At 32.5% G+C, this 23,747-nt stretch overlaps 4 protein-coding genes across 7 annotated transcripts; 2 read left to right on the top strand and 2 right to left on the bottom strand.

The window, feature by feature from the left end:
• Positions 1-1,364: 1,364 nt before the first annotated feature.
• Positions 1,365-7,515, bottom strand: LOC123924354 (magnesium/proton exchanger). Of its 4 annotated transcripts, none has more exons than XM_045977319.1 (9): positions 7,179-7,515; positions 6,325-6,803; positions 5,207-5,382; positions 4,606-4,724; positions 4,363-4,514; positions 4,105-4,226; positions 2,949-3,186; positions 2,710-2,839; positions 1,365-1,867 (listed from the first exon to the last, which is right to left on the bottom strand). In XM_045977319.1, exons 2-9 carry the CDS (start codon positions 6,689-6,691, stop codon positions 1,570-1,572), a joined length of 1,602 nt encoding a protein of 533 aa, XP_045833275.1. In that variant the 5' UTR covers positions 6,692-6,803; positions 7,179-7,515; the 3' UTR covers positions 1,365-1,569. The 4 variants fall into 4 exon arrangements, with proteins under 4 accessions (XP_045833275.1, XP_045833211.1, XP_045833419.1 ...); XM_045977255.1 differs by having other exon boundaries at positions 7,280-7,515; XM_045977463.1 differs by having other exon boundaries at positions 2,949-3,165; positions 7,179-7,511.
• A 3,698-nt stretch (positions 7,516-11,213) lies between these two features.
• Positions 11,214-12,775, bottom strand: LOC123924269 (60S ribosomal protein L22-2-like). Its single transcript, XM_045977143.1, has 2 exons — positions 12,482-12,775; positions 11,214-11,546 (listed from the first exon to the last, which is right to left on the bottom strand). The coding sequence occupies exons 1-2, from the start codon at positions 12,694-12,696 to the stop codon at positions 11,402-11,404; spliced, it is 360 nt and encodes a 119-aa protein (XP_045833099.1). The 5' UTR covers positions 12,697-12,775; the 3' UTR covers positions 11,214-11,401.
• Positions 12,776-14,173: 1,398 nt separating this feature from the next.
• On the top strand, positions 14,174-16,733 carry LOC123924187 (outer envelope pore protein 16-4, chloroplastic). Its single transcript, XM_045977032.1, has 6 exons — positions 14,174-14,306; positions 14,382-14,433; positions 14,516-14,547; positions 14,655-14,688; positions 14,781-14,848; positions 16,226-16,733. Exons 1-6 carry the CDS (start codon positions 14,235-14,237, stop codon positions 16,355-16,357), a joined length of 390 nt encoding a protein of 129 aa, XP_045832988.1. The 5' UTR covers positions 14,174-14,234; the 3' UTR covers positions 16,358-16,733.
• Positions 16,734-17,227: 494 nt separating this feature from the next.
• On the top strand, positions 17,228-23,359 carry LOC123924107 (caffeoylshikimate esterase). The gene is made up of 7 exons (XM_045976917.1): positions 17,228-17,560; positions 17,658-17,751; positions 17,866-17,898; positions 22,090-22,236; positions 22,347-22,615; positions 22,710-22,808; positions 22,893-23,359. Exons 1-7 carry the CDS (start codon positions 17,534-17,536, stop codon positions 23,196-23,198), a joined length of 975 nt encoding a protein of 324 aa, XP_045832873.1. The 5' UTR covers positions 17,228-17,533; the 3' UTR covers positions 23,199-23,359.
• The last annotated feature ends 388 nt before the right edge of the window (positions 23,360-23,747 follow it).

The raw sequence follows: 23,747 nt of genomic DNA, 5'->3' as shown, positions 1-23,747 counted from the left end.
TTTTGCTTCCTTCTGCTTTAAGCAAATCATCAATGAAACGATTCTTGCTAACTCAACGTGACTCGGTCTTCCTGGCTCAGACGACATTGAAACGATTCTCGCTTTTCTGACTTCGAAGACCACAATTGATGCTTGATTTTTTTTGTTAATGGGTTTATTGGAGTGGGAGATTACCTTTTGATTTTTGTTTTTGGTGTGTTCTATATTGTTTTTGATTGATGCTTCAAAGATGTTATTTGTCTCTTAAGGATTTTCGCGATTCTTATCGACTAGGGATGAAGGTGGTGACAGAATTAGAGTGTTCAAATTGTTGAGGCGGTGGTATCGACATTTTCCATAATTAGAGTGTTCGTATTGTTGATGAAATTAAAGTTGATGAAGAAGATATAGTTAGTAGGAGTTGCTGAATTTAGAGTCTGAAATGAAAGTTGTGATTTATGAAATTTTTAAATCTTTCTTGGTAAATTCATGTTAGGAAAATTGCTGGCACCTAAATCTATTTTTCTTCCTAACCCATAGCCTAGTACTTGTTGGTGTTTCTGTTTACTGATTCTGCGTTACTATCTACCTGATACTGTATACAACGGTGCTTCCGATTCCGGAGGAGTGGACGGGGTGGTGCTTCACTTTTGAATATTTTATTATTGTTTTATTTAAAGAATTCCAGAGTTTGGTATATATTTATGATAAAAAAAATAAAATCAAAAGTTATGGCCTCATGGACTGGTAGGTTGGGTGACAGATCGGCCATAGGAGTACTCCGGGATATAAACTAGGGCAACCAATGTCGAGCATACGACGATGCCGCCCGTTTTCATTTCGTGGAAGTCCCCGGCAGAGGAAAGGGCTGTAGGTGATGGCGCATTCTGCTTCTTATCTAGATATGCACGTGAGCCACGGACGTTCTTGTGTTTCGTGATCGTGAATGCTACTCTTAGTAAGAAAGAGCAGCGCTGTTTTTTATATGATAGTACATCATTTGAGAGCTCATTCATTCTTGAAATCTGATTAGTTGGATAAAATTTAAACAAGTTTTCCTAATGAACATTGAATAGTCGACTAGTTTTGCAAAGTTGTGATTTAAACTATATCTCTCATAATTTCAAATTAACAATCAACTCTGAATTAATGTATTGATTTAGGGTTAAAACTTTTATATTGAAGAAACATACAATCATAAGTCACACTAATAATGCTAAAGAGGGGTGAAAGGATTCAAGAAATAGACTTTATTGAATAGAAAAATTGTGCTACAACTCAAACATCGTGATTATATATTCTTGTCCTTGTAAAAGAAAAACATTGCCCCAATTCTATACAAAATTAAAAGAAAGAAAAACTCCAGCAAAAAATATATGGGTATGTAATACATCAAACTAAAAGGATTTTTTATTTATTTATAAAGCTGAGGTATGGCAGTACATGAGGGAAGGAGGAATAGTAATGACGATAAGAGAGGGCACTCAGGAAACACGCGCACATATACACACACATGCCATGCAACAATGAACAAAGAATGATGGTGTGTCTGATAAATTAAGGGACTGAAAATGTTTCCCAAATACAATCCTAAATGAATCCAGAAACCTTAAGTGAAGACAGTACAACAAAAATAACCCAGAGCAGCATGAAAAATGCGCAGGTAATCCATGCCCAAAGCCTTGGTCCTCCAAGCTCTGCGCCAAAAACTATACGCCTAAGAACCAAAACTGATATACATCCAACAGAAGTGGCAAAGAAAACAATCAATGAAAAGCTAAGTCCCCCTGCATTTTGGATTCGAAGAGGTTCTCTATATGCTATGAAATTGTACAAAGTATCTATAAGCCATGGAACACCAATGCCGACATATATATTCACTGAATTACTGCAAAAATAATAAATGATTAAGTTAGATTGAGCTCAATGCTCATCAACTTTATAAAGATTCGTCATAAAACAAGGATTTGGCAGGCCAACAAAATAACCTAAATACTCAGATCTGTGTATTCCACATACATATTGAATGATCTCTAATTGTCATGAATGTAGTTTTTTTTTTTTTTTAAATTACAGAGTTTGACATGATGGAAATTTGATCCTGTCACATTCAAAAAATGTACTCACTGGTCTCAATACATTTCAATAACAAAAATCAGGTCTGAGTAGTGCTTTTGCCTTTCAATTAAATTTCATCTTAGCAAATAAATAAATGCACGACCAGTTCACCTATGTTCATAATTCTCAAGAATTAGAGAACATCTTTGTGAAAAATATTTTATATGGAATTAACATTTTAATTTTCACTATGATAATATCATAACATAAAATTATACATAGTTTGCTGAGATACTTCAGTAAATTTCGATATACCAACTCCATGACAGTTATATTTAAGACCGTAGAATCTAATAATACTGATCAATGTATTCCATAAAAAAATAATAATACTGATGAAATTTTATTTTAAATTAGTATGAGATGTTAGAAATGGGTATTCAAGTCCATAAGGGGTTGAACCACACTAGATGTTATAAACTCCTTTCAATACCTTCAGGGTAAACTAAAAAATTACCAAAAAATCAAAAGCTGACTCAATGAATTTCAGGGAAATGACTCAATGAATTTTGTTAATTATTAATATCCTTCAAGAAATGATTTAAGAAAAATCATGATGTAATTATGACATGTGACCAAAAGCAATAAAAATATGTATGTTGAGATGAAAACCTGCAAGTGATGTTTGCAATTGCAGAGTCTGCTGTTTTTTGACGTTCAGCAGCAATCTTGCTCGCCACTAAATCAGGCCATGAGGTTCCACCGGCTAGTGCTGTAAATGCTATGACGTAGGCATTTATTCCTGTTAAAGAGATAAAGAAGGATGAACAAAGTAATTAACAAGGCAACCTTAAATGTATAATGAAATGTAAAGAAAGTGGATTGGAATATCATTGAGCAAGAAGGAAAACCTGTGACACAACTTATAAGATCTGTTATCTTAGTCACAATGTAAGCTATCCCACTGATGAAAATCAGAGAGCAAATGAAAGAAATCCAACCATGAGCAATATGGCATGGGGGAACAAAAGCAAACATAAATCTCCATGGTAAAAGCAACAACTGCCAGAAAATTTTAGCTATGCGGGTATAGATATTGTCCATCTTTTTAGATTTTTGGCTCTCCACCTGTTGAAAAAAATTACAGACCTGTCATCAGCAATCGACGATATAAGTACTCTTTATTAGTGAACTAATGTTCATAAACTGATGCATCTCTTTACTAAAGACATGCATTAGCAAATAGGTTTAATGTATTTTTTAATCCTTCCATTATAAATTTATAATTCAAATAAATTTTTATTTATCCATTCATAAACTAATGCATCTCTTTATTATCAAAGGATGCAGCATCAGTAAATTTCTCAATTATCCAAACCGCCTCCAAACTTTGCATCGTTTTTTACAATGAATAACTTCTAATTTTATGCATTTCATTAAGCAACTTTCTATCCAAGTCCTAAATTCAACAATAAGGGCAAGGTAATCAACATCTCAAATTTATAACTACGTAAAGTAACAATATGGATTTTTCATTAAGAAATTTAGCTTGACTAGTTAAGAATTTCAAATTAACAATTTCCTGTTCGTAATTTCTTAGTGTGGAATCACCAACACATACTGATTCAGTGAAGTTGGAAAATAATATTCAATAGATCCTGTAAACTCCATGAGGCCTCTCTTCTGCTTTGATTTGCAATAATATTAAAATTTTCAATTGATTTTCTAGTAAATTTTATTGATAACAAACAATCACATAATTAATTTATTGAATAAAAAAAGTAAATGATGTACTTCAAAATCTCATCATAAGAGGCCTGCACTATAAGCAAGCCTTCATATCCACAAAATTCTATGATTAAATAAACCATTGTAAGTTAGTAACAGTCTTACAAACAATGTTAACGAATCTCTGATGAGACCTTGCTTTAAATAGTTCTAAAAGAATTGTGGATTTTGAAGAGCCGGAGCCTAACTACACCAATTGGTTGTGGTTGTTGTTCATTCTTGAATCTATGATATCAGCATTTAATCTTAAAGACACACAAACACTATAAAATAAAGTACCGTCAGTGCATCCACAAATTGCTGTCTCCAAATAGTAAGCAAACAGGTATCCTCAAGCTCTGTTTCCATAAATTTGCCAGAATTTTCTGCATCGTCTGTTTGTGGTACTCTTACGTATGTATCTGCAAATTATAAACATTGTGACATTAGATTATTCTTACATTTCAGAATGTTTCTCATGCTAAGCAAATTATTTCAGGAGAAGAACACATTGGAAAAGTAAAGCCAAAATTCACTACATTAAGATGGAACAGCTACCTCTTGAGTTTTCTGAATGAATGGAAAAAATATCAACAGTGTCCCTGTTCTCTTCATTAAAATGAGTTATCTCAGAGCACTCCACTGTCTCAAGGGACTTTTGTCTAGGAATCTCTTCCGGAACCCAATCTTCTGGCCTCTCATCTCTTGCACTATATAAAATGAGGTGTAAGAATAGATATGTCAAAATTTGAGGATTGTGAAATTTTGATTCTAAAACTTGAAACAAACTGAAGCACATACATAGGTAGAGAAATATAGGGCCAACGTTTGTCTTGAGCATAAGCATGAATTAACAGTAATCCATACTGAAGTACTGTCAACAAGGCCTCCAACAAAGTTATCACGTTTGGAGTCCATACCTACATTCAACTTCATGATGAATATTCCGCATAAAATGGACGATCAAGAATAATGAATTGAACAAGCAAACTGATGATACAGTTAAACGGTATAATCTGTTATATGTTAACTTTTAAATACTTAGGATTGTTTTTATACTTATCAAACAAAGTTATAATCGCCCTAACTTGCAGATTGGGATACAAGCTTGTGTTGGATATTCAGTGCCCACTTAGAAGATGCAAATGTAATTATACATGTTGGCCATGGAAATGTAAAACTATATCTAACATCCCTTAAAGTGAGAGGTAATCTCAGTAGTTTTCTTGCTCTTTCTCTAAATTTTGCAATAGGTTAAATAGTTTCTAAGGAGAGAAAGCTTCTTGTGAGAAATGAAGACTCAAATTATAGTTCTTACAGATCCATAAATGAGTTAATAAAATTAAGGAAAAAAAGAAGTTCAATTTACAATGTTCAAAACAAAATAATGTTGGATTACTACCTCCAAAATGATGTATAACCAAATATAAGCCCAAAATGACCAAAATAACTCCACGATCCATACTCCTAGATCAGCAATCTTTTTCAACTCTCCAGCTTTTGGAATTACTACACAAACAGCGTGGATGGGGAAGAGGTCAAACGCAGCAGAACCCACGAGTGTTCCAGGTCCCAAACCTGAATATTAAGCACAGTTAGGGAGAGTTATAGTTATAATGGTGCTCAGCAGTCTAAAGCCCCTCAAAATGTTGCAAATCAGAATAAAACAAATACACATACTGCAGCTTCAAATACTATTAAAAGGAAGGAAGTCATTGCAGCACTCGACTCACTCAATAAACAACTTTTTGCATTTTCCAGCAGTGATAGATAAAAAAATCATACACACAAGTCTTAGTGCTGAAAGCAAATCTCTCTTTTTTTCCTGACAATTAAATTTTAGAGAATAAATGTCATTTTATTCAAATGTTCTATTTAAAACTTTTGTACCTTTAAAGTCTCATTTTACTATATTACAATTGATGAACAAATGATGTCTTGTCCAACATAAGCTAAAAAGATCAAGTAACTTGAAGTCTATATGGATGAATTTATGCATGCTAACACATGTTTTCTTTCAAAGTGTGAGGTGGCAAGATTCAAAGATTTTGAACAGTTTAAGGTTGTTAGCAACTAACCAGTACTTTAGGTATGGTAATCATAGGTGGAGTCAGAAACTTCAGAAAGAGGGTACAACCAAAGCAAACAAGTAAAATAATGACAAATCAATTTATTAGTCTATTAGTAGAGTACTTCAAAATATACCAAATATGTCTAGTTTTGTCTATCATTATTGTTGCCTACCCGAATGACCAAATAATTATAAATCTTTTGGTAAAAGGTAAGTGACAAAGTGGAAATACTCCCTCTGGTACTAATTAACATGAGAAATAATGACAATAATTACTAACAAATATAACAAAACCCTTTTCCCACTAAGCAGAGTCAGTTAAATAGACATCGCATCATATCATATGATAAATTTCAAGTAAACCAATACCAAAAATCAATGAACATATCAAACATGATTCAAGTATCAATCATAAGAAAGATAGAGTTCAAAGTCTTTGAAACACAAACCTCCAGCATAGAGATTCCCTAGATTTCGTATAGCATCAATAGTAGCCAACGATATCTGAGGAAAACTGGTTCCAAAGGCCAACAAACTAATATCTGCAATTGTATAATTCCAAACTTTTTCATGTGTAATAATTTCAGCTTTAGTAACAGGATCTATCACCACTACCTCCCTTGAATGCTTGACAACATTTTCCATAGATTGAAAGAATCGGGCCGTTATTGCCGATAACCCAATGAAACAATAGGCAAGACCAAGAAAATACAAAACTATCCTAACACTATTCCCAAGAGCAGTTTCTCCACTAAAAATCAAGTAGCTGTCACATTTCTCAGCATACCCAAGTATACTGGACAAATAACCAACCATTTTATGAACCTTTCTTTGCCAAATCTAAGTGGCAAAAGCAAAAGGGTCTCTATCAGTCCAAAATTTCAGATCAATTTTATATGATCATCACAAAAGAAAACATTCACATCACCTGATAAATAGCATAGATCAGTATTAGAAAAACATACATAATAACTTAATAAAAAAATATCATCAATTCAACGATACTAAGTTAATTACACAACAATGAAATGCAACCCAGACAACAAACTGCGCCACTAATCCTTTCTGAATGGCGAAAACAATATATATAAGCAAAAAGAACAATAGATAACTTTTGAATTAGAGAATCAACAATATCTTAGATTAAACACATTAAAGTTGAATCAGTATCAGTTGATAGTAGATTAGGATAAACTACAAAGCCAAATTCAGTTTTTTCTTCATCAATTTTTTTTTTTGTTGAAATAATTGAAGTTGTATAATCACAAATGGAAATTGAGCTGAGTGATGAAAAGACATAAACCTAAAATAATTGAGCAAAGGCAAGTTGCAGTTTCTGATCTGAAAATTAGAGCGGTAAAATTGGAGATGAAGGGATTGAATTGAAATGAATGAGAGACTTACCGGCGAAGATAGAATTCGCCGGAAATATTGCCGGCGGCAATGACGGAAATTGTTACCGGGAAAGAGAGTAAGAATTTGGAATTGAGGGTAGAATGAATGAATGGAATGAATTTATAGAACGTGTTTGCATGCTACTCGGTCTGTTTTCTGTTTCTTTCGTGTGAAATATAATTTCCTAGATTTTTGTAGATGAAAATTTAATTCACCTTTTTGTTTTTGTGTGTGACAAAATTTCACGGTTTTTCTTGAGATTTTTGTAGTCCAAACATTATACTCCATTTTGGGGTAATCATCATTCCTACAATCATACTTCATTTAGTCAAATAAATAAATAAATATGTCTACAAATTCTAGCTCAACTAGCAGAAATTTCAAAATTGCTAGTGTCGGATGTCGGGACTGGGGTTCGAACCCCGATCACTCTATTTTGTGTGAGTGAGCTTTCAATAGCTTATAATTCATTAGTAAAAAAAATCATAAAAGCGATAATTTTTTTTTGTGAAGAAATGTAATATTATGCGTTTCCAAAATAAAAAATGTTATGCATATGAAAAAAAATTAATGAAGATTAGTCACTCTTAAATTACTTAAAAATTTCGTGATAATAACATGTAATGTAAATAAAATATTATAAGAAAATTTAATTGAGAAGAAAAAAATATTTTAAAAAAAATTGAGAATAAAGAATTTGTTTTTGTATTTTATCATTATTTTTTGTATTAAGTGTAACAGTGATGAAGTTGTTATTGGAAATTATGGTCCATCATCTTATGGTGGAACTTTTAGAAACTCACATGCTAACTTCCTGAGAGGCGGGAGCTTTTGCATATAATCTTGGAGTTTATAATTCTCATATAGCTATGCAATTGAATTAGCTCATCATCATGGTTGGTTTAATCTTTGGTCGGAAACTGATTCTAAGTTTGTCTTTTTGGCCTTTAGTCTTCATCAGTGGTGTCTTGGCAGATAAGAAACATATGAGATAATTGTAAATATCTTATCACGTTTATGGATTTTATTGTATCTTATTATTTATAGGAAGACAATTCTTGTGTTGACACTCTTGCTAATATTGGTCTTAATATCCCTAACCTTCCTTGGTGGAATGATCTTTCTCTCCAAATTAGTTATGATTTTAGTACAACACAAACTCTTTATATATTTTAGGGTCCTGCTCTCTGCAAGTTCCCTTTGGTTCTTAAAAAATGTTTTTATATTAATTTAATTTAAAATAAATTTAATAAACAAAACAAATACTAGATGAGGGTTTAATTTTATTTTGGGTTTATTACAAAGAAGGCAAAATTCAAGAGAATTTTTTTTAAAACTACACGAACACCAGAAATCTATATATATATATATTGGATTCATTTAAAATCGATCCAAATCGATTCAATTACATCCCTAACTACAGCTATCAGTCTTAACTAATCGTTGACTGACAGTAATTTAGTTCAGAAACTAATTTAAAACATTTCAAATAGTTAGAGAGCTATAGATTAATATTTTGAAAAAATTATAAGAAATATTGAGTGTTTCATCAATAGCACAAAAAAAGAATTAAAACAAAAACAAAAATAATTGGGGTGTGTCATAGGATAGATACAGCTGGAAACACAGATCACGTGTTGAATAAAAAAGTAGCCAGGCACCACTTGGATTGGTAAGGACGTGTAACAATTAAATGTTTGATTGTAGTATTGTTTAATGAAAATCAAGTTCAGTTTTGTATAAAAAAAAAATCGAGTTCAGTTATGTCATCAGGTAGTTTCATTTTTTTTTTATTATAGTTGTGTTGAATCGTGATACATTGATACTCCTTATCAAATTTAGCGTCAATCACCACTGAACCAATTAACGAATAATTATTTTAGTGTTAAATTTACTCGATTAATATATTTCACCACGTTTATCGAAAATGTATTGATTTAATATAATCTCTTAACAAGTTAGTGAAGTTGCTGCAGTTAATTTATTAATAAAATCAACACCTCCTATGAAGCACGAACACCTTTATGATTAGATGTGTCTGGTGTCTGACACGTGTCGGTGTCCAACACTCAAATGATACTCCTTTGATCGGTGTCTGACACCTGTAAGACACTCGTACGTCCCGTGTCGCACAAATGTCCCAAATTTTTTTATTTTTTTTTGCTTATGCTCTCCTTAGGCATATATCAGACATATCTACAAGAGTTAAAGATGTATCGAAATAACAATATTGATCAATGAGACATTGAAGACATTACATTTGATTATAATATTTTTAGTTTTTTTCGATAGTAGATGGATAAATAAAGGTAAAATATCATCCTATCTTGTTTTAAACTTTTCACATTAGCGGTGTCGCATTGTCCGTGTCGTGTCGCGAAATCCGTGTCGGAGTTGGTGCTTTATAGAACACCACTACTCGAATCCAACAATTGTATATTCGATAATAAGAGTCCGTTCCAACTTAACTAGAGTTATGGGTTCGAATCTTTTAGGGAGAGCTTAAGCGAGAGTTTTGCAAGGGCAATTGCAAGGGCATATTGTAAGGGGAATAACAAACAAAAAAGCACTTTCTTTCCAAATTCTTCGCATATACACCCTTCGTGACAATATATAAGCAAAAATTACATTTCTAGGTTCATTCCATAATTAATTTATTTGGTCTATAATATAGACCAAATACATTAAATATATAATGAACCTAAAAATGTAACTTTTGCTTATATATTGTCACGGAGGGAGGGAGTACGAGAACATGAACATCCCAAAAAAATAAGTGGCAGGACCAATTTGTCTCTAATCTCTATTCTGTTTCTTCCCTAATCCAAACTAGGAGGGTGCTGAACTTCACTCCAGTCTCTCTTTCTCTCTCGCCATTTTCGTTTAAGTTGAAGAGATTGCCATAACACAACACAAAAAGGAAGTTTCAAAGTTTTTACTATTGTACCTTTGCCCATCCTCTATTTCTCATCAAGTGAAGAGAGGAACCTCCACAAGAAGAAAATGTAAATAAAAACAAATTCTTAAAGCTCCACTTTCACAAATCTCACTCATTATATTGGTTTAACTTTGTCATTTTTTTTGGTTCCAAAAAAAAAAAAAAAACTTTGTCATTTTTTAGTAAAATATATAAATATTATTACCAATAATCTTTACAGAAACACAATCCATTTTTAACCAGTAATCTCACTAGATGCCATTTTCATCACAACATGACAATATTGTGGTGCCTGGTTTTGTCCTCAATAAGCAATATGCAAGTGCTAGTTTTTCACTATGATGAGATAATGCAAATTCCTTTCCTTCCTCATCCAAATCAAGTAAAACATCATTTGTGTTAGGTACATAAACATGCTTTTCCAACCTCTTCAAAATCTCATCAATCATTCTATGTATATTTCGTGTTTCTGGATGGGAATCATCTCCGACAGAAAACTCATGAAGAACACCATATATCTCAACTAAGCTCCCCATATTATCATATCAATTCAAACGACATTGCGTTTCCTCGTTAGACTATGGATGGAATCCTAAAACTTGGGTGGCAGCAAATAGAGCTTGCAGTGTGAAAATAATGGCGAGAACAAAAAAAATGACAACATTTTGCCTCTAAATTTGACAATTGTTGAACGTTTGAGAACAATTGTTGGGTTGTTGATTTTAGGATGAAGATAAAGTGGTTTAAGAAAAGGGCTCTGAATTTGGCTACATTAGCTGAAACTGGCTGTGGAGGTCAAGTTGGAGGACAAAGATCCAGAAGATCAAATTTCTATTGTTTCCTCTTTACAAAACCCCTTAAATTCTACTAACCATTATTATCATCCAAATGGGGACTAACTTCATGCTCCATGGGAATTTCAATTTTGGAAGAGGAAAAACTAGACAGGAATCCACTGAGTTTCAATTTCATGCGAAAATAAATTTAACCGTGCAAGCATATAAATAACTGAATCTGAATTTTTATGACAAAGTCTCCAATAATAACTATAAAACTTGCTGAGGGAAATAATTGGTTCCAAATCAAAAACAGAAATTTTTAAACTGGTAACAAGTTGCCAAAAAACATAGATAAACAAGACTCCACAGCAATTACACCTAAGGGAAAATGCCTCAAGACATAGAACAAGATCTTCAGTCTTCCTCTTCACCCTCATTCTCAGCAATGTTGAAGTATCTCAACTCATAGACATTGCGGTCCTTGTTGGAGGCAATAACACGAAGCCAATCCCTCACATTGTGCTTTTTCAAGTACTTCTTTGTTAAGTACTTCAGATACCTGACAATGGTAACAATGATTAAGACTAAAACAATCACATGAAGGCAATAGAAAAACCAAAGAGGAATTGTATCAAAAGAAAACCAGGACATGAAGGAAAAAAATTGATTTCAATGGAATGCATACAGAGTTGAAAAAAAATTGTAACTAAAAACAGCTAAACTGAGCTGGAACAACCATCCAGTTCAGTCACTGCACCAGAATGAAATTAATGTCGACTTTGATTAAGTAAACGGATAAATTACAATAATGGGCACCAGGAAATGCAGGAACAGTAGCAATAACACAGATCATACTCGCTCAAAGTTAAAAATGTCATAAGAATCTTATATTGGAAGTTGGAATACATGCAAACGTCACAAGCAAAACCGGGCTCTTGATGAAATTTTCTTATATCCTTCTCACAACAAGCATACAATAACAACAACAAAAACTAACCTCACGCAACTAGTTGTCACAGTTGAGAAGTTTATAAAAAAGCACCTAAATATATTGATTTAAGAAAGAAACTAAACAGTATCTAACAGCATGTTTGGATTAGCAGTAAGATTGTCATGATCACGAAGAGCCATCACAATTTTGGAAAAAGCTATAATTTGGAACTTTTACAAAATTAAGTTGCTAACATAATTTTGACAAACTCACAAGCCATCCAAACATACACTAAATATATAGCGATTTTCGATACAAAGAGCCTGAACCAGTTATCATGCAATCTAACAATACAGAACACAAATTAAAAACAAAAACATTTCAAATCACACACGATGAATCATACAACTAAAAAAAGCATATTCCAAATGATCACAACATTCAATCTAATTTCACATTCACATTCACATTCCAAAGGTACAAAATTCTAGATCTACTCTACTCAAACTGCAAAAATCTGAGCTAACAGAGCAATAACAATAAATCAAAGACAAAGAAGCTACCTTTTGGAGAAATTGCTATCGGAAGTAACGGTGATCTTACTCTTCTCACGAGTAACGGTGACGGAATCACCAAGAGCACCAGCTTTACCACCAACCTTAATCCTCTCTTGAAGAAACTTCTCGAGAGAAGCAATGTCCATAATCTTGTCTTCAACTGGCTTCGTGCAATCGATCACGAAGCTTGTTCCCTTCTTCTTCCCCTTTGTTCCGCTCATTTTCGCGCCTCAGTAAAAAACTTCTCCTCCCCTTTCTGGTATGATAGGATACGAATTAGGGTTTCCGTCGTCGAAGAAAAACCCTAGTTTATATTATTTTTCAATTTTTTGGGCCTTCATTTTTTTAAAAAGTCTTTGGGCCTTTAAATATTTTGGTAGAAAGCTAGATAGCTATCCCATAGGCCCTATCATTCATGAAAGCCCCCTATTTGCTAATTTTTACCTTCACCGGTAGGGTTTATTTGAAGTCAAAGTTTTACTCTATATGAACTGATTCAATACTCTGATCTCAAACTTTCACTACCAAGTAAAACCATGTGGCTCACTTCTAATTTTTCAGATTTTTTTACACCTTCAGATTCTACAATTCCAATGTGTAAAATGCCATGGACACTCATAAGGTCTGTTTGTTATAGATTTTTTTAAAATAAATTCTTATAGTATTAAATAATTTCGTGTAACTTTTGTTTTACAAATAAATTTTTTTATAAAAGCTTCAAATGAAAATTTGGTTTGAATAGTTATTCTTAAAATGTTATTTTAAGTATTTGATCATTTTATTGAAACATTTTTTGGAAATCAAAATTTCAAAACATCTCTTAATTTTGAAGCTATTTCAAATAGATTTTCATAAAAATCATTTTTGAAATACAACTTTTTGAAAAAATTGTGATTTTGAGTATGTTTTGATCTTCAATAATGTGTGTATATGTTATATGATGTCAAAATTAGTGTTTAAATTTAGAAAAAACAAATATAAAAAAATTTGTAATATTTTGAAAACGGTTTTAGAAAATCTATTTTAAAAAATAGAAAAAAAAATCTATTTTTTTAAATCTAAAACAAACATACCCATAATATTTAGCATTTTGACATGTTATGATTCAGTGATTTGAAAGTGTAAACTACTCACTTCAATTTTTCCAATTTTTTTACACCTTTGAATTTTATAATACAGATTTGTAAAATGCTCACTTAAAAAATTTCAACCCGTTTAAAACTTCATAATCTACTATCTAAATGTGTGTAAAATTTTCATTTCAAATATTTCATTATTTTTACATATTTTGATTCTACGATCTAGAGAAATGCCTTTTGAACTTGATGATTTGAATTTTGACCCAAAAAAGGGACAGCTTCCCAATCCTTCCACTATATGCTCAAATCTATAAAAGAAAATACACTACTAAAAAGTGTACTTCCAACGTAACCTTATATGAGATGACGAATGTTTTTTCTAGGTTAACCAAAGTCCCCTTGACTTTGACATGCAACAACGTTAAAACCCTTAAAAGAACTTGCCATCCATCTGGATTGCACAAAGCTTGAGAGATTAAATCTTTATAATCACGCGCAGAGAATATGTTGGTGTACTCAAAAAAGAAGAAGTGTGCTTCAAGTAAAATGCGGTATTTTAGAGCGAAACGAGAGAAAAGGTAAAAATATAAATAAATTGGGCTCATCCAAGAAAAGGCCCAGTTGTGTAAAATGTCCTTACCCAAGCCCCAGTACACTGCCGTGTCGGGAACAAGGAGAATATGGAAGAAGACCTGGACGACGTCGTTCCATGTTCATCCCTCGCTGTTGAGTCTATCCTTCGCGTCGGAACGGTAACGTCGCTTATCTTTGTTAACTTCATCATTTACGAATTCAAACACAGTTTCAAACTCTAAATTGTTCTTCAGGCTGGTGCAATTTGGGGATTATGTACTGGTCCCTACGACGCTCGTATACAAGGTAAACTAAATTCAATTCAATTGTATTGAAAATTGTTCCTTTCAATTTCTAACTTTGTAACCATTGATTTCTGTGTTTACAGGTCTTAAAGGCATTCCCAAAGCTTATTTTGTGGTAAAGAATTTTTTTTCGAATTTTTTGGTAGTCTATTGAATTTTAAATTTGATGCCAGGGTTTACTATTCTGTGAGGTGATTGTTTGATTTTGGTTGTCGAATGCAGGCAAACTCGGTTCGTGTTTTTGGGACTCAATGTGGTAATTCAACTGTGAATATTTGATAAGCTGATATTTGAGACCTGCATTCATTGTGTTTTGTAGAATTGATGTAATTTTGTTTTGGATTGTAGGACTTGTAGCTGGAGTTTTCAGCATTACTCGCTGCGGGGTTAAGAAATACCGGAGACGCAACGATTGGGTTAGTTAGTTAGTTAGCTGGTTACTTCTTTCTTATCTATACTTAATTTTCAATTTTCAACTATTCTATAAATCAATTCTATGAAGTGTATTTTGTGTGATCATCTCGTAAAATGTTATGAGCAGAAGCTCAAAAGGAGAATTCATCCCAAAACCTTAAAAGATTAGACCATTAGGTGGGAAAATTCTTAGGCTTTTCATTTTCTAGGTGATGAAGGACTCGTAACATCGACGAGCTGTATGCAAGTGCAATTAGTCATTCTTTTAACATCATTGGATTAGTGATGAAGCTTATACTTTGTTTCGTAACCCTAAATTGGAATGCGCATTTAAATATTTTATGCTATTGCTTGGTTTGACAAAGCCCTATAGGTTATAGGCACTGGGTGGTCATGTATAACATAATCTTGGTAATGTTACACAGTAGCTTCTTATAACAAAGGAAGTATATCCACAGATAGGATGAAGTAAACTTACTAGTCCAGAATTGTAAAAGAACAATGTCTAAACTTCATTACCTTAATTTTAAAGATGATTCAACACTAAAGTCAGTCCCGGATTTGAAATGGGGAAAGTATTAGCAAATATTAGCTTACTTGGGGCACACACTTCTTTGTGTGTAAGGATATTATTTATATCCATACCTTAATTTTGGGGGTACTCTTATTGCTAGCATTGGGCGTCAAGAAACTTTTCTTTTATATAAGAATATTGATGATCTTTTCCTACAAAAAAGGCGACACATTTTCCAATGCTGTAAAGGGTGGATTGCATAAACATGCCGGCTCTCTGCAGCATTATCTTAACTCTTATAAGTACTAATGTTGGAAATAAATATACTATACTGCTTGCCCATTTTGTGTGAAAGTGTCAATTTTTATTTTGCTTGCCTGTTTTTTAAGACTTGTAAGCTTGTAATATGTCCCTGTAGTTAGCCTGGTGAGCCTGGTGGTGAGCCTTGTAAGCTTGTAATTGCTTCTAATCATATTATTTTTACATTTCCATCAGTGTGGTGAGCCTGGTGACTACCTGCTTAATGAACAAAACATAGCATTTTTGTTCTTTCCCTTGGGCAACATTAACGAGTCATTAGGAACTTAGTTGTATATTTCTCCGAGGAAATTTGGTTTCCTGTTTTCTGACTAGATTCTTTTTGTCCGGCAATGCACTCCATGTGATCGGTGGTGTGGGCCAAATGATTTGATTAATGGAATATTGCACATTTGTATGAATATGCTGGAACATATGTATATTTGTATTTTTGGGGCCAATTTTCGCTTTGATTCAGAAAGCACCATGAGCATGGCTCATTGAGTTGCTATAGTTTGCTTTTTAAATTTCCCCGTTTTCGTTTTTGCTAAAAAATTGTCCCCAACAGGTCAATGGTTTGATTGCGGGAGCTGTAGCAGGTGCAGCTGTTGCTGCTAGGACACGAAGTTGGCCGCAAGTGGTTGGGATGGCCGGTTTAGTTTCTGTTTTCTGTGCTGCAGCTGACTATTCCAGAACATAAAGTGCATTTGTTAGAAATTGTGACAGAAGAATATACGATAGTCATAAGTTTCTCAGTATACATCAACAGGTCAAAATTGTTGCGGTTTGGCAGTTTTCAACTATCGTACATTTTGTTTTTACGACATGTAAATGTATATATTTATTCATGTGTTTAGACTTTAGAGTAATTTCAGCCCTGTTTCTCTTCATAGTCCACACAAAAAAAACGTACATCACAAAAATGTTCTTCCTTGTCCTCAAAGTAAGACGGTTTCTCACACATGGAAAATTTTGTCGAGCTTGATTTTTTTCTTTTTATAGAATGTTGAGTTCAGTTTGATATTTAGATCAAACATAGTGAACATTATGTTATTACAGTGTTATCATTATTATTAGCATTATTTTGTCTTAGAAGAACCCTTACAATGTGAAAATTAATAACTTTAAACTCCAATTAATCCAAATTAAGTTTGGTGCATTTGCTTGAAGATGCAAGAAAGTGGTAATAAATGCCAACTAATTAGTAATCATAATGCAAATGACATAAACCAAACATATACATAATCAGAGATCTTTGTTTGGGAAACTTTACAATTAAAATTCACATCTCACCCAATTGATTATTAAGATGTCTGAACAAACATTATTTGAAAATTTTAATTAATTATTAAAGCCTATATCATAATATAAGTATTTAGATATATACTTATAAAAACAATATTTCTTTGTTTTTTCCTTCCTAGAAAAGAGAACATGGATAATAATAGGCTTAGAAGAAGACGAAAATAATGGTGTGGGCGTACGTAAGATCCAAAAAACAAATGATGGAGAAGATAAGGAATGGGCTATGTTCAATGAAAATGGTTACCTCATTCATTTTCTATTCTTAGTATAAAGAAATAGAAGAAAAATAAAAGCAAATTATGAAATAAGTGAAACACCATGACACGTCTTTCTCTTTAGCAAAGGATTAGGACCCCACCCTCCTTTCCTCTGTCCCTCTCCCATCCCCATTTCTTATACCATTCATCACGTAACAAGAAACTAGAAAAGCCTCTATCCCTACATGAAGATTTTCACCTCATCTAACCTTCATCACCACAACCTCTTTATACTACTCTTCTCATCATTACCAAAGTCAACATATTGAAGTTCTATATATATCTATTTCTTGTTGGACATATCCACCAAAGTCATGGATTTGAGATTTGAATATCAAGAAGTAAGTTTTTTGTTTCACGTTCACATTTCTTCATATTTTGTGTAATATATTAATCATGAAGATTAATGAATTATTATTTATACTTAATTAACATTAGGGATATTGGAGGAACACAAGGGGAATGCAACTCTTCACATGCAAATGGTTGCCTATTTCTTCTTCTCCCAAGGCTCTTGTTTTCATTTGCCATGGTAATTCAATTCTATTTCTTTTCCCTCTTTCACTCTCTTTCTATCTCCTCATTAGTCATTACTTGGTGTTGTGTAATCTAATTATTTAACATGCTATTGATTGCTTATTTGCAGGATATGGAATGGAATGTAGTAGTTTCATGAAAGGTAATTAACACAAGCTCTTGGACAGCTTTTTTTTCTTCCTTTATTTGCCACTTTTTATCCATTCTCTTGATTTTCAACCCAAAATAATTATTTATTCACAATAGAAGTGTGTGCTAGAAACATTTACTCTAACACTCACTTAAAAAAATGAATGTTAGAGTATGTATGTATGTATGCTAGAAAAAACTCTACAGTCAAAGGTAGTAAGAGTTTCTTATGAAGATTCAAAGACAATTTTATTAAAATGTTAAGAACATATAACTTAATTACTTGGACAAATCAATAGTAATACAAAACAAGCACCTCGATTCGATGGACAAGAACTAGCTAGACAATAACATGGAAACTTGGAAAGAGATAACGGTCGGTGGGTGAGTGTGTTCTGCTTTGCGGCAGCCCATATCTTATTATTATCTTCTATACTGCCTGCCACCTTTGTCAGCCCATTCCAAAGCCTACCTCGTTCAAAAGCATATTTATCATGTATTATTGACGGTCGTTGACGTGGCCACTACAGTAATATTTTATAGTACTATCTACTTGACACAATACATGGGCATCGGCCGGGTTCGGAAGTATTCGGGTCCAAAAAACTGAACACACATTTTTAAGGTCTAATTCCATCATTGTATCGGTTTGAACGAGTTCGGTTAAGTCTGGATTACACCCGTTATTTTAAGTTTTAGATCCAACCAACCATTGACCCAAATAGTTCATGGGAGAAAATGGAGTTATTTGAGTCCTGGGGATTGACGGGACGAACTGCTAGTTTTCGGATAGGGGATATATTCATCCAAGTCACTATGGACGCATTTGTTTAATTAACACCTTTGAAAGAATCAATGTCGGACTTATTGGATCCTTGACAATCACACAAGGATTGGTCGTTGGGGGTCTATAGAAAGTCCATTTTATGAAATTTCAGAGAGATAAAAAATAATATGAATGTTTTATTTGTTACTAAGTAGAGATGAATACTATATGGTAGGGACGGAAAATTATTTAGCACTGATTCGAGATATTCAGGAAAACCCTCGAATTATTTCTGCTAGACTGACATATTTTTTTATGTCTTTAAAAAAATTAATTTTTTTTCAATAGTATTAAAAAAAGTCATCCATGAATATTTGTAAATATTTGCGGGTATCTCAATATCTGTGGATTACCCGTATAGTAGATATTCGCACGAATATGGAGCGAACATATATATATCATATTTATCTAACGGAGCAGAAACAAATATCATATTATCTGTCCACATAAATATCCATTTACATCCCTGGTTGGGATACTTGTGATGATGATATGATCAACATTGACCGGTAGATAAAACTTGATTGGCTTTGGTGTAGACGAAAAGAGAAGGATCACATTTTCTAGCTTTAAATCCAAATTGAATAGAGCAGTAGTCAACCTATGAAAACATTGTTGAAGAGCCTATTTCAATCCATATAGAGCCTTGTGTAGCTTGCAGACCATATAAATGCAGTTTTGGTCCCCAAAGTTTCACAATTGCTTGATTTTGGCCCCCCACGTTTCAATTGCTTGATTTTAATCCCCTAAGTTTTACAATTGCTTGATTTTAGCCCTCCAAGTTTCAATTGCTCGATTTTGACCCTCCAAGTTTACCCATTTTTTCATTTGCTAGCCCCTCGTTGAATTTTTTGATTAAAAATTGGTTATGTGGCATTTAAAAATTAAATAAGTATTTAAAAATATATAAATAAATTACAAATTGTTTTTTAAAAACTAAATTATAATTTTTTTTTTTATTATATGTAGTTTATAAAATAATTTTATTATATAAAAAAGTAAAAAAAAAATTATGAACTATTTTTTAAAAACTTTGTAAACTTTTTTTAAAATAAAAAAGAATTATTAAACCTTTTATTAAAAAAACAATTTTTAATACATTTTTATAAAAGCAAATATTATTATTTTTTAATTAAAACATATTTTAATTTTATTTTAAAAATGTCACATAAGCAATTTTTAGTCAAAAAAGTCAACGGGGGGCTAGCAAATGCAAAAGGGGGTAAACATGGGGGCCAAAATCGAGCAATTGAAACCTGGAGGACTAAAATCAAGCAATTGTGAAACTCATGGGTTGAAATCAAGCAATTGAAATGTGGGGGGTCAAAATCAAGCAATTGTGAAACTTTGAGGACCAAAACTGCATTCAAGCCTATAATATTAGATATCTTCTGCATAGACTGCATGTAAACTTTTTCATCAAGCGAGCCGTTTCGAAAGGCATCATTGACATCCAATTGCTTGAGAGGCCACTTGTAAGTGATAGCTAAGGATATAATGAGTCTGATAGTGATGAGTTTAACCACAAGGGAGAATGCTTCATTAAAATCAAAACCTTGTAGCTGGTGAAAACGTTTAACAACAAGTTTTGCTTTAAACATGTTAATTAAAAAAAAACTCATTTACATCCAATATTCTTTTCTACTTGAAAGTAATGTCACTAAGGACCATGTGTGATTTTTATGTAGAGCATCATATTCTTCTTTCATGACAGCATGCCGGGCAACAATTTTGTTATAGTAATACATATAACATAAATAAATATTTAGAAAGACGCTTAATTTTTTATAATAGTTTATATTAATAGATAAAGGGGTAATAATTTTTAGTAATCGTGTATTTTTAAAAATATCTTTTATTTTTATGCACGTATGCAGAAAGAAGAAAGAAAGGAAAATACAAAAGAATAGATGAAAAAAAATGTGAGAGATGAAAAAATAAGTAATGGATTTTCGATAAAATAATAGAACCTTATAAAGTTTATGTGATTAATTAATTGAATATAATAAGTTATTTGATAAATAATAGATACGTAAATGTAATAAGAGTTTTGTCATAAAAATAAATCAACAGGGATTAAAATTTACAATCACGTTGTATTTTCAATCATATTTAATATTCATTCTCACATAACATGCATGACTACATATACATGAAAAAAAAAGAGAGATTTGTATTATTTACAAGATATATTGGTGGATATCATGTATACAGTTGTTGGTGTTTTTTGTGATTAAAATACATGTTTATGGTCATATTTAAGTCATGAAAATGAGAGAAAATTAATTGTGTGTTATCTAATATTTAAAATTGATTTTTATTTTAGAATTAAAAATGTATTAATTTTTTATATTTTCTTTAATTAATATTCGAAACACTACTTTTTAAAATTAAAGTAAAATGTAATTTTAGATCAAGCTCAAAATTAAATTAGGTTGTGGATCTTCTGAAATAGTTCAAAGGGTTATATATATAATAATATTGTGTTTTCTAGGTTTATGGATGTAATTTTTCAGATGATTAATTTTATCATTTAAAAAAGTTTACCGGCACAACTTATTGTTCATCTTACTTTTTATTCATATATAATTATTTTGAATATATATACACACATAATTTTCATTGTACTTTACAGTAAAAAATTAATCTCTAATTTGAACAAAACTCGGTATGTTTTTTTTATCACCCGACCCGACTGAATTTCGTATTACCAAAATATATTTTTTTCTTGAGAATTGGAAAGATATATAATTTTTTATTTCAAATAATTGACGATTCTCATAACATAACATGCTTACTAGTTTGGAAAATTTGTAACTCACTTTTTATAAATGAAATAATTATAATGATATAATTACGAGGACACTATTATTTTAGTTGACATAGAGCACCAAAAATGTCAATGTTGACCCTGCATAGAGGAATGCATTGCATCTACATATACCAACATGATAATAGTAGAGTTAGTTAGAGGTGAACAAGGAAGGATCATACTTGTAGGACATAAATCCAAAGTTACCCAAAGTGTGATTGAGCGTTTCAAACCAACACCTAGGGCCTTTTTTAGACCATATATTGTCTTGTTTAGGTAACCTATAAATATGGAATTATTTCACATGTCATTTGAACAAATCAATAGTAATGTCGTTTAATGAAAGCGCTTGTGTTAATTTTCTCAACCAGTTGATGCAAGAACTAACCCCCGAATCAGATTAGGTGGTCCAGTGGACCGAATACTGGTGGTGGAAAAAAATACTAGTACTTTAGAGTTTAGAACCATTATTGAAAAAGTACTTTCAATACATTCTTCACGATTTTGATATACCAGCAGTACTTTCAAATTGTATTTATGAATAATCGTTCTCTTCATGCCTCTAGAAATTGGAGAAAAGTTAGCGTCTGCAGGATATGCTGTGTTTGGGATGGACTACGAAGGACATGGACGCTCTGCAGGTGTTCGTTGTTACATAACCAAATTCGACAACGTTGTTAATGACTGTTCCAGCTTTTACAAGTCAATTTGTGGTAATGACATAATTTATTGTTCTTGCCTTTATATTCAACAATATCAGTGTTGAATTCAAACACTTAGGAACTTGTTTATGCTGAGTTGCTGACTCATTTGGGTATTTTAGAGCTCCAAGAGTTCAAGGGAAAGGCCAAATTCTTATATGGAGAATCAATGGGAGGAGCTGTGTCTTTACTGTTACATAAAAGGGACCCTTCATTTTGGGATGGTGCTGTTTTGGTGGCACCAATGTGTAAGATATCAGAGAAGTTGAAACCACATCCTGTTTTTGTTAGCATATTGACAGGTTTGGAAGAAATTATTCCCAAGTGGAAAATTGTTCCCACAAAGGATGTCATCAATTCAGCCTTCAAAGATCATACCAAACGGGAGACAGTGAGGCTTAATGTCTCTTTTTCCTATAGTCGAGGTTTAATGTTTTTGTTCTTCCAGTTAAAATATGTGTTTTTTTCTATGGTGATGATTGCAGATAAGAAATAACAAGTTGATATATCAGGACAAGCCAAGGTTAAAAACAGCATTGGAACTACTAAGAACTAGTTTGAGTGTTGAAACCAGCTTACACCAGGTGACAGCAGACTTGATTTTTTAATCTTACTTGTAATTAATCAAATTACAGTTTTTCGAGTCTCATAACCTGAATTTTGAACAGGTGACACTGCCTTTCTTAGTATTACATGGAGAGGAAGATACAGTGACAGACCCAGAAGTAAGCAAGGCATTATATGACAAAGCTAGTAGTGTCGACAAGACCTTGAAATTGTATCCTGGAATGTGGCATGGATTAACATCTGGGGAGCCTGATGAAAATATCGAACTTGTTTTCGGAGACATCATAAGTTGGCTTGACAAAAGAGCTACTAGCAAGGCACGTATTGAGTCTTTTCTTCCAATTACAACTTACAAGCGCAGTAATCTTCTTGAGTTTCAAGAAGGTCGCCCTCGCGCATCACTGTAGAATTATAAACAGACTGATGGGCGTTCTGAACTATGGTCATGTTACACATACATTGTGTTATACTGGCCAAACGTCATTATTCCCTCGGTACATAATGTACTAATAGGGGTTCAAATTGTTTCAAAAACAAAAGCAAAAGCAAAATATTACATGTTTCAAAATCAAATGTTTCACTAAATTTAGCATGGCAGACAGACATAAATTTTGGTGTAGGCAGTATCGGTGGTGACAGAGAGTCATACCAGATTCATGTTGGTGAGGTATTTATAATAGAGAAACAGACTATATTATTGTCAATGTTACCTTACCAGATTAATCTAGGAATAAGAAACCTTAAAACTAGGACCCCCAATTATTGACAAAATGGAAATTAAAGAGATAATGCAAGACCCTGGGAGACTAACTAAACTCAGACAAGGATATCCACAGAGCAGCTCCCTGAAACAGAGATGATCCCCCCCGTGACCCAAATCTGTTTTTAGTGTGTTTATGATTAACCACTAATGGGAAGGGGGAAAAAATTTGAAAATGTTGCTTTATCATTGGTAT

The sequence above is a fragment of the Trifolium pratense genome, linkage group LG1 (genome assembly GCF_020283565.1).
Source record: "Trifolium pratense cultivar HEN17-A07 linkage group LG1, ARS_RC_1.1, whole genome shotgun sequence".
NCBI lineage: Eukaryota > Viridiplantae > Streptophyta > Magnoliopsida > Fabales > Fabaceae > Trifolium > Trifolium pratense.
The sequence above is the reverse complement of the archived record's forward strand: the minus strand, read 5'-3'. Positions and strand labels throughout refer to the sequence as shown.

What these genes read in the sequence shown, in the direction of transcription:
- LOC123924354 (XM_045977319.1), bottom strand. Translation starts at nt 6,691, where the DNA reads ATGGTTGGTTATTTGTCCAGTATACTTGGGTATGCTGAGAAATGTGAC. An exon ending in GGTTATACATCATTTTGGAG is followed by an intron (nt 4,725 to 5,206) that starts GTAGTAATCCAA and finishes AGTTGAATGTAG; the next exon opens with GTATGGACTCCAAACGTGAT. An exon ending in AATTTGTGGATGCACTGACG is followed by an intron (nt 3,187 to 4,104) that starts GTACTTTATTTT and finishes TGCTGATGACAG; the next exon opens with GTCTGTAATTTTTTTCAACA.
- LOC123924269 (XM_045977143.1), bottom strand. Translation starts at nt 12,696, where the DNA reads ATGAGCGGAACAAAGGGGAAGAAGAAGGGAACAAGCTTCGTGATCGAT. An exon ending in GATAGCAATTTCTCCAAAAG is followed by an intron (nt 11,547 to 12,481) that starts GTAGCTTCTTTG and finishes TACCATTGTCAG; the next exon opens with GTATCTGAAGTACTTAACAA.
- LOC123924187 (XM_045977032.1), top strand. Translation starts at nt 14,235, where the DNA reads ATGGAAGAAGACCTGGACGACGTCGTTCCATGTTCATCCCTCGCTGTT. An exon ending in CTACGACGCTCGTATACAAG is followed by an intron (nt 14,434 to 14,515) that starts GTAAACTAAATT and finishes CTGTGTTTACAG; the next exon opens with GTCTTAAAGGCATTCCCAAA. An exon ending in TTCCCAAAGCTTATTTTGTG is followed by an intron (nt 14,548 to 14,654) that starts GTAAAGAATTTT and finishes TGTCGAATGCAG; the next exon opens with GCAAACTCGGTTCGTGTTTT.
- LOC123924107 (XM_045976917.1), top strand. Translation starts at nt 17,534, where the DNA reads ATGGATTTGAGATTTGAATATCAAGAA. An exon ending in CTTTTACAAGTCAATTTGTG is followed by an intron (nt 22,237 to 22,346) that starts GTAATGACATAA and finishes TGGGTATTTTAG; the next exon opens with AGCTCCAAGAGTTCAAGGGA. An exon ending in ATCATACCAAACGGGAGACA is followed by an intron (nt 22,616 to 22,709) that starts GTGAGGCTTAAT and finishes TGATGATTGCAG; the next exon opens with ATAAGAAATAACAAGTTGAT.